Source organism: Pecten maximus, chromosome 13, assembly GCF_902652985.1.
Source record: "Pecten maximus chromosome 13, xPecMax1.1, whole genome shotgun sequence".
Lineage (NCBI taxonomy): Eukaryota > Metazoa > Mollusca > Bivalvia > Pectinida > Pectinidae > Pecten > Pecten maximus.
Window position 1 is genome coordinate 28,952,752 of NC_047027.1, and position 14,941 is coordinate 28,967,692.

At 34.4% G+C, this 14,941-nt stretch overlaps 1 protein-coding gene and 1 long non-coding RNA gene across 2 annotated transcripts; both read right to left on the reverse strand.

Annotated features, from left to right (window-relative positions):
- Positions 1-4,742: 4,742 nt before the first annotated feature.
- Positions 4,743-9,679, reverse strand: LOC117340628. Its single transcript, XM_033902391.1, has 9 exons — positions 9,673-9,679; positions 9,458-9,637; positions 8,529-8,633; positions 8,362-8,383; positions 7,481-7,536; positions 7,088-7,164; positions 6,259-6,295; positions 6,028-6,095; positions 4,743-5,688 (listed from the first exon to the last, which is right to left on the reverse strand). The coding sequence occupies exons 1-9, from the start codon at positions 9,677-9,679 to the stop codon at positions 5,566-5,568; spliced, it is 675 nt and encodes a 224-aa protein (XP_033758282.1). The 3' UTR covers positions 4,743-5,565.
- Positions 9,680-9,687: 8 nt separating this feature from the next.
- Positions 9,688-12,470, reverse strand: LOC117340967. Its single transcript, XR_004535521.1, has 3 exons — positions 12,348-12,470; positions 10,589-10,915; positions 9,688-9,760 (listed from the first exon to the last, which is right to left on the reverse strand). It is a non-coding gene; the product is annotated as an uncharacterized LOC117340967 (long non-coding RNA).
- Between the last annotated feature and the right edge of the window lie 2,471 nt (positions 12,471-14,941).

A 14,941-nucleotide genomic window follows, 5' to 3' on the forward strand; every position in this document is an offset into this window, starting at 1 on the left:
ATGTTTAGTCTGACTTGACCTGTATTAGAGTTTCCTCTGCAGTGTCTTTCTATCAAACTTTACCCACTGGTTCCTCTCTGTAACACAATCTCGATGTGAATTGTTGATATCATTTTCTACACAAAACATTGGTATAAATGTTAAATTATTTATATCATTTAGTATTGACGGCTTCATCAGGCCGAATGACAACAACTTGAGAAAATTCCTTAATGTTGCATCCTAGAAAGGGATTCGACTTTAACATTGTTGAAAATATTACACGAAGGATTTTAAAGGGTCTGCGTTTTTTCGTTTTCTTACTTTTTATTTTCATTTATATATGCCTCATATATACCACAGGGTATCATGACCTGTACAATGAAGTGATACTTCCAAATTGATAGTAATTAATGATATCAATATGAAAAAACACACTATCAATTAGAAAACAGATCAAATAATACTTGGTTTATTTTGTTTAACGTCCTATCAAAAGCAAGTGTAATTTAAGGACATGCCGGTTTTGAAGGTGGAGGAGAGCCAAAGTACATTTACCAGGAGAAAACCCGTCGGCCTACGGACAGTACCTGGCAACTGCCCCACGTAGGCTTCGAACTATCAACCTAGAGATGGAGGGCTGGTGATAATATGTTTTGACACCTTTACCAATCAGCCACCGCGGCCCCTCAATTAATACATACACTCAAAGACATATAACCGAATTGTACTATTTATTCTAGCCATAAGTTAGCGATTGACTTCGAATGAGATTGACATGCCATTGTTGTCTCTCAATTAATACATACACCCAGAGACAGGTGTCAATCCTGTTCGAAGTTAATCGCTAGGTATACATTGAAACATATCATTTAATTAATTTGTGTTAAATATGAAGTAGAAATCATAGAATTAAATCACATGTCGCTCTCAAAAAAGTAAACTGTATCAGTCCATTAGGAACACTAAATAATAAACTTATTGGACAGCTTTACATAACTTATTGAACAGTTTTACGTAACTTATTGGACAGTTTTACGTAACATATTGTACTGCTTTACGTCACTTATTGGACAGTTTTACGTAACTTATTGGACAGTTTTACCTAACTTATTGGACAGTTTTACGTAACATATTGGACAGCTTAAAGTAACTGATTAGACAGTTTACGTAACATATTGTACAGCTTTACGTCACTTATTGGACAGTTTTACCTAACTTATTGGACAGCTTTACGTAACATATTGGACAGCTTAAAGTAACTGATTAGACAGTTTACGTAACATATTGTACAGCTTTACGTCACTTATTGGACAGTTTTACCTAACTTATTCGACAGCTTTACGTAACTTATTGGACAGTTTTAAGTTACTTATTGGACAGTTTTACGTAACTTATTGGACAGGTTTACGGAACCTATTGGACATATTTACGTAACTTATTGGACAGATTCAAGTCACTTATTGGACAGTTTTACGTCACTTATTGGGCAGTTTTACGTAACTTATCGGACAGCTTTACGTAACGGATTGGACAGTTAACGTAACTTATTGGACAGCTTTACGTTACTTATTGGACAGTGTTACGTAAGCTATTGGACAGTTTTACGTAACTTATTGGACAGTTCAACGTAATTTTTTGACAGTTTTACGTAACTTATTGGACAGCTTCATGCAAATTATTGGACAGCTTAATATAACTTATTGGACAGCTTTATATAATTTATTGGACAATTTTACGTTATTTATTTAACAGCTTGAAATACAACTTATTGGACAGCTTTAGGTAACTTATTGGACAGCTTTACGTAACTTATTGGACAGCTTAATATAACTTATTGGACAGCTGAATATAATTTATTAAACATTTTACGTTAATTATTTAACAGCTTGAAATACAACGTATTGGACAGCTTTACGTAACTTATTTGACAGCTTTACGTAAGTTATTGGACAGCTTCACGTAACTTATTGGCAGTTTTAGGTAATCTCTTGGACAGCTTTACGAAACTTATTGGACAGCTTCACGTAACTTATTGACTGTTTGACGTAAATTATTGGACAGCTTTACGTCACTTATTGACAGTTTTACGTAACGTATTGACAGCTTTACGTAACATATTGGACAGTTTTACGTAACGTATTGACAGTTTTACGTAACTTATTGACAGCTTATGTACCTTATTGACAGCTTTACCTCACTTATTGGACAGTTTTACCTAACTTATTATACAGTTTTACATAACTTATTTGACAGTTTACGCAACTTATTTGACAGCTTTAAGTAACTGATTGGACAGTTTTACGTAACTTATTGGACAGCTTTACGTTTCTTATTGGACAGCTTTAAGTAACTTATTGGACAGCTTCATGGAACTTATCTGACAGTTTTACGTAACTTATTGACAGCTTTACGTTTCTTATTGGACAGCTTTACGTAACTTATTGGACAGCTCTACGTCACTTACTTACAGCTTTACCTAACGTATTGACAGCTTTACGTAACATATTGGACAGCTTTACATAACGTATTGACAGTTTGACCTAACTTATTGACAGTTTTACGTAGCTTATTGAACAGTTTTAAGTAACTTGTTGATATATTATGTACTTTATTGGCAGCTTTACGTCACTTATTGAACAGCTTTACCCAACTTATTGGACAGTTTATTTAACTAATTTGACAGCTTAATATAACTTATTAGATAGTTTACGTAACTTATTGGACAGCTTTACGTAACGTATTGGACAGCTTTACGTTACTTATTGGACAGCTATACGTCACTTGGTGGAGAGCTTTACCTAACTTATTTCTTAGTGTACGTAACTTATTGGACAGCTTTACGTCACTTATTGGACATATTTACGTCACTTGGTGGAAAGCTTTACCTAACTTATTTCTCAGTGTACGTAACTTATTGGACAGCTTTACGTCACTTATTGGACAGCTTTACCTAACCTATTGGACAGTTTTCGTTACTTATTGGACAGCTTGATATTATCTATTAGACAGTTTACGTAACTTATTGGACACCTTTACGTCACTTGTTGGACAGCTTTACGTTACTTATTGGACAGTTTACGTAACTTACTGGACAGCATTACGTTACTTATTAGGCAGCTTGATATCACTTATTGGACAGCTTTACGTTACTTATTGGACAGTTTTACGTAACTTATTGGGCAGCTTTACGTTACTTATCTGACAGCTTCACGTCACTTATCTGACAGCTTTACTTCACTTTTTTGACAGCTTTACGTTACTTATTGGGCAGCTGTACGTAACTTCTTGGACAGTTTCACAAAGTGTGTATTATATAAGTGTCATATGCTAAGATACTCCAGACGAAAATTTATTAGATACGGTGTACGTAAAAAACATAGAGGCTATTTTTTTTGAAAGCTTCTAGTTTATTGTCAAACGCGCGATTCAACGTATTCAACGATATTGCATCACACAGATGACCCAGGGGTGATCCTTCATGTTGTTACATACGTGTGCGTACAGATGCAGCCTAGAGGTAGGCCATAATGTTGGACTAAATTGAATAATTTGTGGTATACAATGTACAAACATGTGGCAATGATGCAGTGTATATCACCAACGAATGATGGCATTTAATGTGTCTGGAAATAAGTAAATGTATCTGGTAACTACATCCACTGCATCAAAATGCTTATTGTCATGCTTGTCTAGGTCGGCTCACCTGATATGTGTTATGTTTATTTATTTATTATTTTTTTTTTTTTGCGATAATCACATGTACATCACCATTTTAACCGATAATGCTTGTTATCTTTAAAAAAAGATACTCCAGATCAAGAGTTATACACTCGGGTATTTTTTTTTTCCTGGGTCTTTGTCATTTATTACTGAGACACCTAGAATGGTCACTGTAGGAGTTTGATGAATGCTCATTATCTTAGAGGTTAATTTAGTCAACACTTTCTCTACATTGATGTGTTTGGTAGGTCTCTACTGAATAAAAAACAGTGTACAGCATGGCAGACGTGTATTATTCTAGTCGTTCCACACAACGAAACGTCATACATGATGTCCATTTCGAAGATAGTGGCTACATTAATAGACAGTATCAAAGGAACGTGAAGACCGTGAAGAAGCACGCGTCGTTATAGACATTAGAAAGAAAATAGAATCCCCCCCCCCCCCCCCCCCCCCAAAAAAAAAAAAATAAAAATAAAAAAATAAATAAGATAAAATAAATAAAAAGATAACAAAAACAAAACAAAAAAACTCTACCGCAAGTCACATCAGTACTGCATATATTTATGTAGGTAACGACCTCCGTGTTATCTTTTTTGATGTGTTACTTCTTTGTTTCTAAGAAGTTTGCTTAACGATTTTTAAAGATTGGAATAATACGACCTGTAGCGTGGGAAAGATTGTGTTTGGAATAACTTTGTGGCTTTTCATCCCAGCAGCCTACTTGTAAAAGTCAATGGCACTATCGGTTTTTTTAATGTAGCAAAAAGCAGATGATTTGATCGAATGTTTCCCCTTGTTATGTAGGAATATGGTTTATAATTGTACTGATTAACAAAGTGTAGGGAACACAATGATGAGTTGGTTGATATTGGAGATTACCGAAATCATAAATTGAGGTCACTTGTTTGAATTTGCTGAATGTATGCATTTTAAATATCTTCCAAAGCTGCCAACTGACTACTGACGATTTTCGTCAAATGTCCATTTTTAATTTAACACCAAACTTGGAATGTTCTGATTAGAGACTTTATTGAAAAGTATTCAACGTCAATTAAACAAAGCAGTAATAAAACTTAAAATGAAGCATAACAAATACGAATGTAAAAATCTCCGATGGTGACTTAAATGAAAAAGTACTACAATAATAACTATATTTTATTTTTGATAAGCAAACAATGAAATGCATAAGGAAATCACTTCTCCCATTTCTCTATGTCATATCGGTGCTTAAAAGCTGTATGTATGTCTTGAAATGTGTTTCTCAATGTGATGGCTTTTCTACTACGAATTCTCTACCGTTGTTTTTGAATGCCGGTCAACATTCTTAAAATGTTTACAATGTCACTATTGGACTTGATCAATCCGTTTCTTTAAGAATGGCAGCATTTCATACTTTAGTTATACAGTCTTGGAAAAGGCACAAGTTCAGAAAAGAAGGGAACTTTGGCATGATACGAAAAATCAGTAAAACCAAGTTGAATTGTTATTTAACAGTAGTGAATCTTTAACTGGCTGCAAAATGTAACAACTTGTCGAATGTAAAACATCAAATAGTTATCGAGGTATTCCCGATATAGTTTCCTGTTAATGGAAAGACACTGGATACATTGACGGGATGACTGGGTAAGTACCACCTTCCCACAGCGCTGTTTTGTTCAATGATATACAGTTGACAAGTCAGCGGCTACAAAGGTATAACGTTTTGTAACAAAACAACATTCGTATCCTGTTCTTTTATAATGGTTATGATCTTCTTCTGTGGACGTACTTGTTTTGCCTGATTAGAAGCTGGCAATATTTATTCTATTCAAATCCAGAACATTTCAGACGCGGTTCTCAGCAGATTACAACTATTTCTGTTTAATTTACATACAATTCAGTATGCCATACGACATGTTGTATATCTTCTGTAAACGTTTTCTCGTCCGTATCAGTATTTCCTGTTTCTGCCGATGACGGTATTGACATATGTTCCTTTATCTCCTGTCAAACAGAGATCACAAATAACCTCAACGAAAAGCAAGAACATCAAACACAATCAAAATGGTTACAATGATAAAATGTGATAATGCAACGTGATTAATTTGTCATTCAATTATGTGGTTCCATAAAATTCATTTTGTGATTATTAAATACTCGAATAAACTCAAACATGATGTGTGAATCCTACTTAATGAAGATATTACTGAAACAAAATTTGAATCCTAGTCAGTATCTGAAAAAAAATATTTATTCATTTACTAAATATTTTACAGTAAAACATATATGTATTATATTTCTTTACATTTCTGGTATTAAGCTACAATGTGTACTACCACTTACCGGATGCTGAACTGTGAAGTTCATCATAGACGTTCGGATCGGAGCGTCCCTCCAAAGACTGGTACTGTCTGTTATTACAAATAGATAATAGACAAATTGATATAATTTCGAGTATGGTAACATCGATATAAATATAATTTTAAGAGTAAAGAAAGTGTATTACAAACCAAAAAGGGAAACAAATTATACTTCTTAAATATCTGCAGAGGAAAACTGATAAGCATCACCTACCCGCCCTCTCCATCACCGACTGTATCGTTTTGGTAAACTGTAAGTACAAAGAATAATGTGGAAACATTAATTCACTTAAGTAAAAAAGTAAAGTACATTAATACTAATTCCTAATGTTTCCGAAGCAAGATATTAATATCAACGTTCAGGTAAATGCACATTTTGGTCATTAATATACTGTATGAATATTCATGAATAATTACATCAAGGTATTTAACCTCAATCCCTTATTATTACGCTCGTTCATTTCAAAACAACAAAGCATTATTATTTTGTTGATTTGCATTATGTTGGATATTTTTCAACGTTAATACTTCGACAAAAATCAATATCAAGACAACAATACTATGGACACTTCATTAGATTCATAGAGAAAAATACAGTAGATTCTGTCTACATCGAACTCCGTCCAATCTGAATTGTAGTCAAACAAAATCCTACTACATTTTTAGTAGTTTAACTACTTTGTCTACTCTGTAATGCGGCCTATTTTAAATTCGAGTTCTTTCTTTACACTAAAATATCTACTATCTTTAAGCCATGGTCAATTTCGTTCTGGTCCAGTGGGCAACGATGACTTTGTAAGCCGCCAGCTGGTGTGTATACAGTGATAAACAGGTGAATTATCAATTGATCCTGGACTGTTATTTTCAAGGCAAACAACGGCAGCCAAACACTTAAACTATTGACGAATAAAAAAAAATGTCTTTTAAACTATAACATATTACAATGTACGTAACTGACAAATATAATCACAAACTGCTTAAATATGTAAGCAGCGAGACTTCCTCGTTACGAATGTAAACATTTATATGCAAAACTGTCTTACTGTGCTGAATCCCTCCAAGTTCAGAATATACGGACGGCTTAGCAATGTCATTTGGATCAAGTTGTTGATATGGAGATCTGCGTAAAAAAATGCAAACATGAATTATGACGGTCAAGTGATTTAATTTTTTTTTTTAATGTAGCATTATTCAATAATTTTTTTCTGAATGCAGTCCTACCTTTCATTATTTCTATCAGGGTTTCCGTCTGTAAATAAGATAAAAGTATTAAGCTCGTTTGAAAATTCAAAGGTATTTATCAAAGCAGAATCTTTGTTTTATGCCCGTTAAGTTTTAAAACTGATAGGAAAACAAAAATAAAAACATAAAAACAATATACACCTTTTAGGTAACGTATTTTCTATGGTAACGGTGATTACAATAGCTGATACTACCTCTTTCTGAAAGTTGAACATTCTGCAATTCCGTCTGCTTTGGAAGTTGACAATTTCTGAAACATAAGAAATGTTGCCATGATCAAAAGAAAGCGTTTGTTTCAAAGCTACATTGTTTCAATAATGCTGCTGCTTTAATTACTGTACATAAATGCTAACCAAATAAGCATATTTACGTTTTTGATCCTATGACGCTTGGTGTTTCTGTCAAGGTAATCCTACATTTTAAACCGACATATACGCATTTACAAACAAAAATCATCTGTCATCACAATTAAAAGGTATGCTGACGTATCAAAATAATAATAAGTATACCTACATGTATCAACAAATCATTTATATACTTATGACAGTATTATACCTAGATCAATTATACATACCTACAGCACATTTACATACCTGCAAGAAATGTTCATGCCTACTGCACATATAAGTACATACAACACATGTACCTACTTACAGCGCATTTGCATACCTACAGCACATTTGCATACTTAGAACACATTTACATACATACCCCATATTTACTTACAAAACAAATGTACATACCTACATTACATTTGCGAACATAAACCACATTTGCATAACTACAGCAAATTTACATACCCATAGCACATTTACTTACATAAAGCACATTTATTTAGCTAAAACACGTTTACATACCAACAGCACATTTATATACAGAGCATTTACTTACCTACAATATATTCACTTACCTACACCACAGTTACATACCTACATCACATTAACTTATCTACAACATCTTACTATCAGAACATTTACTTACGTACACCACATTTACTTACATACAGCACATGCAGTAGCTTCAGCATTTCCAATTACGTGCAGCACAATTTCTTATTTAAAGTACATCTACTTACCTACAGCACAGTTGTCGGTTTCCTGCAAAACAACATTCAACACCTTATTTCTGTATTATGAAAATCATTTATAATTACTTTTGGTGTGACGATCTTCTCACACTATATTTCTAAGATATGTTAAAAACGTGATAACGACATTGTTTGTTCTCAGTATATGTACTTACGTCTGACAAAAATCACGACACCAGCTGTCAACAGCAGTATTAGAACACCAGTGACTGGCAACACAACTGCTGCTACATTTGTACTTTCGGCTAGAGATGGACGTGCTGAATAAGAAAGCACGTTTTATTTGTTATCAACAAACATTACATTTTTTAAGAGTTTTTTTTTTACCGAAATATTTCTTAAAATTTCATTGTATCCTAAAGTTTATGGTCACTGCAAGTTATTTGACACATGTAACCAAGTTTTGGGTTGTCGCATGCTTCCATTTCTTAAAATTAAACTGCTAGTATGATCATGTTATATATGACAACTGAAGCCGAAATAATCAACCATTTGTACTGAAGAAGTCGTCTAATGTCAAATCCATCTGTTTTATTAGCATTTACCTCTCTATATAACTATAACCGCCATATACACAATTATCTCTGCATATGTGTGGAGTAGAACTATAGGAAGTATGTTATCTAATTGTTGTATGTGTGGGGACACGCATAAAAGGAAGATCCAGTCTATTAATGGATTTCCAATGACACATATACAAATAAGAAACTCATTTACGTATAAATCTGGAGCATAATACGAGATCTGTTTATCCCTTTTAACAGTTTTTTTTATATTTCAATTTAATTTATTAATCTGTTGTTTCAACTTTCATATTTCATATATGTTTGATTTGTTCTTAGGCTGGTTCTTTACTTAAATAATACGTTGGATCATCATTTAGATTTAATGAAATATCAGAAAAATGAACTATACACTGTGATCTGTTCTTTTAGCCGACTTTAATGAGAAATCATTTTATCAGAGAACAATTATTCTCAAAGCTATAAGTGTATAAGCACTGACGATCGACAAATCAAAGTCAAAATGACTGGGATAACCTACAATCCACTACGTTATAATTGTTTATTGAAAAATCGATCACCTTTTGTTGTACAGTTAACTTCCTGGATCAAAGATGAGTTCCCAAATTCATTAACAGCATATACAGTGAAGAAATGCTTTGTGTCAGCTGCCAGACCTGTAACTGTTGTAGTAACACTTTGGCCACGTCCTGGGTCAGACTGGTTAATATTTCTGTCGATTGTTATGCTGTTCTGCGTATCTGTTCGTATACCAACTATAAATGTTTGACTAGACCCGCCATTGAAGCCGGGTGTCCAACTCAGCGTGGCTCGATCTTCAAAAGGGCACATAGCTAAACCCCCATACGGAGGGTCTGGTTTTCCTACAGAAGAAATTTGAAAATAGAGACAAAGTGACCTTAACTGTCACCGCGTTATGCATATATACTGACTTTTTGCCAAACTTGTTGTTTTTAATAATATAATCCCAATGCTATACGCAATACAACTGACTAATCTAATATTTAGCATGCGGATATCAGACATGGGAGCCAGGGTAACACAAGGAAAATACACCTAAACTGACACTTTTTGACCCCGTACCAAACCGTTAGAATATACATTCAAAATATGTTTGGTTTTCAACTGATAATGATATTGACCACATATACCAGAAAGAATATGTTTTTTTTAAATATGCATGAACTAGTAAATTTCAACCGCTCCGAAATGGCGGATGTGACGACTAGTGGTAGCTAAATCCACAATTTTGAGATACTTATTCGACCTTATTTACAATTAGTGGCATTCGTTGCCAAAATGTTTATTTGTAACGAAGATTGACGTACAAACCCTGGGAATATGCTAGGGTCATTTAATATCATGCAAACAATTAGCTATCACCAAGGCTATGTCTGCCCCGCCCGCGAAGATTAATTCTAGTCAAATTCTTTGCAATGAAAATCTTTATAAAAGGTAAACATGATGTCGTTATACCGCAATTGTTTTCCAATAGAATCCTCGCTTCGTTTGATTAATTTGTAATGCAGTTAGTTTTTCCGTGTCGTCTATGAAAATTGTGAAGCAATCACGTCATGTTTTCTAGATTGTTAGAGGTGCAACATTTAGGAAACAGCGCGGTAAAAGGAGAGTTTGGCGCAAGCTTTAGATATTCTTCAATAAACTACAATAATAGTATCAGATGTATTCACCTTTTGCTGCAGCAGTAAAACTGAGTGTATCACTGCCCTGACTGTTCGTCGCCGTTACATTGTAGACACTAAACCAGGACGCTTGTATATTCTTTCGTGTCCCGACTGATACGGCTGACATATTTCTCACTGTGAACATATTTTGAATATCAAAATTGTCTCTGCCATTGACAAGATTTGTAACACCCGTGCCTGGTGATGTTTCGAAAGACCAAGAAAAAGTTGGTTCCGGATTCGAAAGGAACATGACATTCATGACTAAAGTCTCAGTCGTTGCTAATCCAAAATCGTTATTAAGTTTAACTCTTGGGTCCTGACGTGGTTTACCTATAATCAATACAGAAAATGAAAAAAATACATAGATAAGCTGATGAAAGTCTTATTCATGATATACTTTTCCTTTTGTTCATCCTGATTTCAGCAAACTGACAAACATTAATCATATAAATATGCATTTTGTGCTACCTTTGTGACAAAAGTATATTAATTCGTTTCCCTTTAATTTTATTTTTTTATTTTTGTTTTCAAAGTATAGTGCTAGGCCTACTACATGTACGTGTATGTGTTGCAGAATGGTCATTTTTGACTTCGTTCGCTTTTCCCATGTACTGTCATATTCGGTGCACGGGACTCTCACTTTTAAAATAATACAAAAATGTATGATTATAAAGCATCGTTCATTGCGCGAAACTCTTCAAATAATCGCAAATTAGATGAAACTCTTCAACGACCCGAAGATTTTTTCGGGAAAAAAATGCATGCTGAGATGCACCTGGTGACAGTCGATTGTATAAACGCATGTACCTTTCAACTTCGTATATAAATGAGGAATCTGGACAAGCTGAGAGACGGAGTTTCCGGCCTTCACGTTTACACAGTAGACATACTACTGATATCATCTTTGTCAAATTTCTCATTTTCTATGCAGGCGCCTGTGGTCTAGATCACAGCCACTGAATATGTGATTTTTGAAACTGAATTGACACCATTTCCTCCAAGTAAAAATTAAGTGTAAAATACTTGGTAGTTCTGCAATAACTAAACCTTAGGCGTAGGGATATTTCTGTAAGGCCTTGGACTGCAGTGTGTGGTGAACCACTGTTTGGTTACCTGTCGTTTCGGACTGTCCGTCTTCCACTGGGTTTATAAGTCTCGATGTCAAGTAGACATTTATAAGTAATATATACCTAGGAGGTTTAGAAGCTTTCTAAAGATCCTGATTTTATAATAGGTGGCGCTAGTTTCCACTTTCGCGAGACTATAAAACGCGGCGGTCGAAGCTAGTTACGGTTCACTTCCTTGTCAGACACAGACGCGATAAGGCCGGACAAAAAGGTAATAATACAGATATAGACGTGCCTGAACAAGGCTTCCCTATACCAAAGTACTGTCTAGTATTTGATAACTTACGTGAGATTACGGAGGCAGATGTGCCCGAGTAAGGCTTCCCTTCTCCGTGGGGACTCTAGTAAGTCTATGGGATCGGTACATCACATACATGTATTTTTATTAATATCAGTATCCTTTGATCTGGTCGTGGTTCATAAGAAAGTGTCTGAGAGCACAGAGCTATAAATACATGCATAACGTTATGTATATACCAGGGAATGCTCAGTAAGAAGTGAGTACTCCGTGAGTGCTCGGTATTTTGAGTGCTCGGTAAAAGTGAGCACTCGGTGAAGTGAGTGCTCACTCGGTCAATGAGTTAGTCATGTTAGTGATTGGTTGTGTAGTAATTTACTTTCTTTCACAAACTTACACAGAACATTTATAAATATATCCCTGGTGACCGCTGTGGTAGAGACACTGTTTCTGACAGAACAGGTGTAAAGTCCGGTGTCCAGACAGTCAGCGTTAGTCAGGGTGTAAGTACTCTCCAGGACGTCTGGGTTGGTCAGTAGAACTGTGTTGTTGGCTTTATATAACCACTGTATTGTGGACGGAGGGAAACTCTCCACCGAACACACTAGTGACTTAAGTCCATTTTCAGCCACGTCAGAACCACCGTCAGTGTAACCAAGACTGAGAATTCGTGGTGGAACTGTAATACATACAGATGTTAGAATTAAATAATTTTAAAAATAAAAATGGATTATATGAAATCAATATCATCTCAAATTTTAAAAGCAAAAACTACTTTTCAATACAAAACATGATTTGCGAAAATGTACATACGGGTATGTGAGTTAAAAATTATACCAAAGAATACAAAAAAAAAGTATTAAAGTAAATAAATACGTATGGGGCCGGTAAATCATATTTGACTTTTGATACTAAACAAGAACAACACAAAATACTTTAAGTCTCGTCGTTTCTAGTTTGAATCTCAAACGTTATAGAGTCTGTTAACACTGAACGAGTAGGCTGGTTTATATATAAAAGAATTGATACAATGTACGTATACAAAAAACAAAAGAATAGTTGACATACTTCATAAACATCAGAAATATTTTGGACGTGATAGAATTTAAAATATAGACAAATCTTACATCTGACAATAAGGTTCCAAGTCTTTGTTCCCTGACTGACAGTGTTTCTGGCTGTACACGTGTATTGTCCGGCGTTGGTCCTCGTGGCCACAGACAGACTCAGTGGGTTTGTGTAATCTGTACCTGATCTAGACCAGGTGTAGAAACAAGGTGGTCTACAGTCGGTGGAACAATTGACATCTGAGATGGTCTGATTCTCAATAATGTCTACACTGTCTTGTGGTGGATCAAATACAACACTGGCTCCAGGTCCATCTGAGGAATTTTAGCGATGTGGCTAAGTATATGATATTTGGACACCTATACTACTACTACATGTAATCTTGCAAATGACAAATGACAAGTATGATCATGTTGTTTTTGACGTTTTTTTATTATTAAGAGTTATGCTATTTATGGAACGATTCTTAAAGGGACATCACGGTAAAAACGTTGTAATTTTCATTGAATATACGTGTTTTGTTCCTTTCCAGTTATGTTTCTGTGCTGTCCAAATGTTTACAGTCAATCCCTATGTCCAGCTTGACCACTTGATTTAGTTGTGAATCCCCCTCTAAATTTAGCGCGGAAATTATTTTTAAATCATCACGTGACTGTTTTGAAATCGCGGCAACACAAACACTCGATAGTTTACAAGGCGAAATATTCCATCTGGGATAACGATATTATACAGTGGTTTAAATGTTAAATAACACGTTCTGTATATATTCCGGCACACAAATTTATGTGTAAATAAGTGTAAACACTGTACATATACAAAATGTAGTATAGTGACAGTAGCGATGTTCTGGTACAGACTGTATAAATATTACTGAGTTTATGTAACTATTACCGAGTTTGTGTATTACCGAGATTGTCATGACCTACTATCCAGCAATCAAGCAGAATACGAGCAGCGTCCGTATTACTGCTGTTTTCATGTTTGAACTGTATTGTACTGCTTCCCCAGTTTAATTCTAGGATTATGTTTTATCCATTTTCCCATTATTCTCTTCATTGCGGAATCTGTTATCGTTTTCAACCGCAGTCGATTCACATTGGAAGCCATTTTTGTTTTCAGGTTTTTTAGTGTGTTGTGCGCAAGCGTGTTATCGTATATGTCACAAAATTGGCATATTCAGACTATTGATCAACGAATTGTGATAACCTTTTTATAATTAATAATTGATGTTTTTTATGTACATATATCATCAAATTCGAATGGTTACTGTTCATAAGGATATTTGTTTTAAAGATATACCCAATAATATGAAAAAATACAAAATAAAAATTGGTTTACCGTGATGTCCCTTTAAGAAATTCAATTAGTTTCCGCGTTCAGAATAGCATGTTGTTGACGAATGAGTATTGTCTTATTCGAAAAATTAAAGGATATTACATTAATATGGTTCGTTATCTAACGTTTTTGATATGTTTTGAAAGGGGAAAAAATATTATCTTATCAGATTCAAAAACTTGGGAACAAACATAAGAAACCACAAAAGGTACGGGGTTATCATGGTGAATACATAAGTAGTGTGTGCTGAATTCAGTTATTTTTTTAACAAAGTAAGCAACTTATCACATGGCTTCTATTATTGTATGTCTGCTCTTCATAGATAATGAGCAAGCATTTTCTTCAATTCAGATAAAAAATAAAACAAGTTGCCCGGTCAGGAAAAGTATTCATAATGAGTATAACAATTGTATCCATCCATACATATTTCACTAGTTATGCTCTTAATTAATAAATGATTTGAAGGTCTTTTAAGTGAACGGTAGTTTACTATGATATACAATGGCTCAAACAATATATATGTTTAGGTTCTATTATTAGTAAAACGCTTATAAATACAAGGACCATATGTACGTCCCGTGTTCGATT

Excerpts from the sequence above, each read along its gene's own strand:
- LOC117340628 (XM_033902391.1), bottom strand. Across the intron at positions 7,537-8,361 it reads AACCGACAACTGTGCTGTAG|AAATTGTCAACTTCCAAAGC; the intron begins GTAAGTAGATGT and ends CTTATGTTTCAG. Across the intron at positions 6,296-7,087 it reads ACTTGGAGGGATTCAGCACA|TTTACCAAAACGATACAGTC; the intron begins GTAAGACAGTTT and ends TTGTACTTACAG.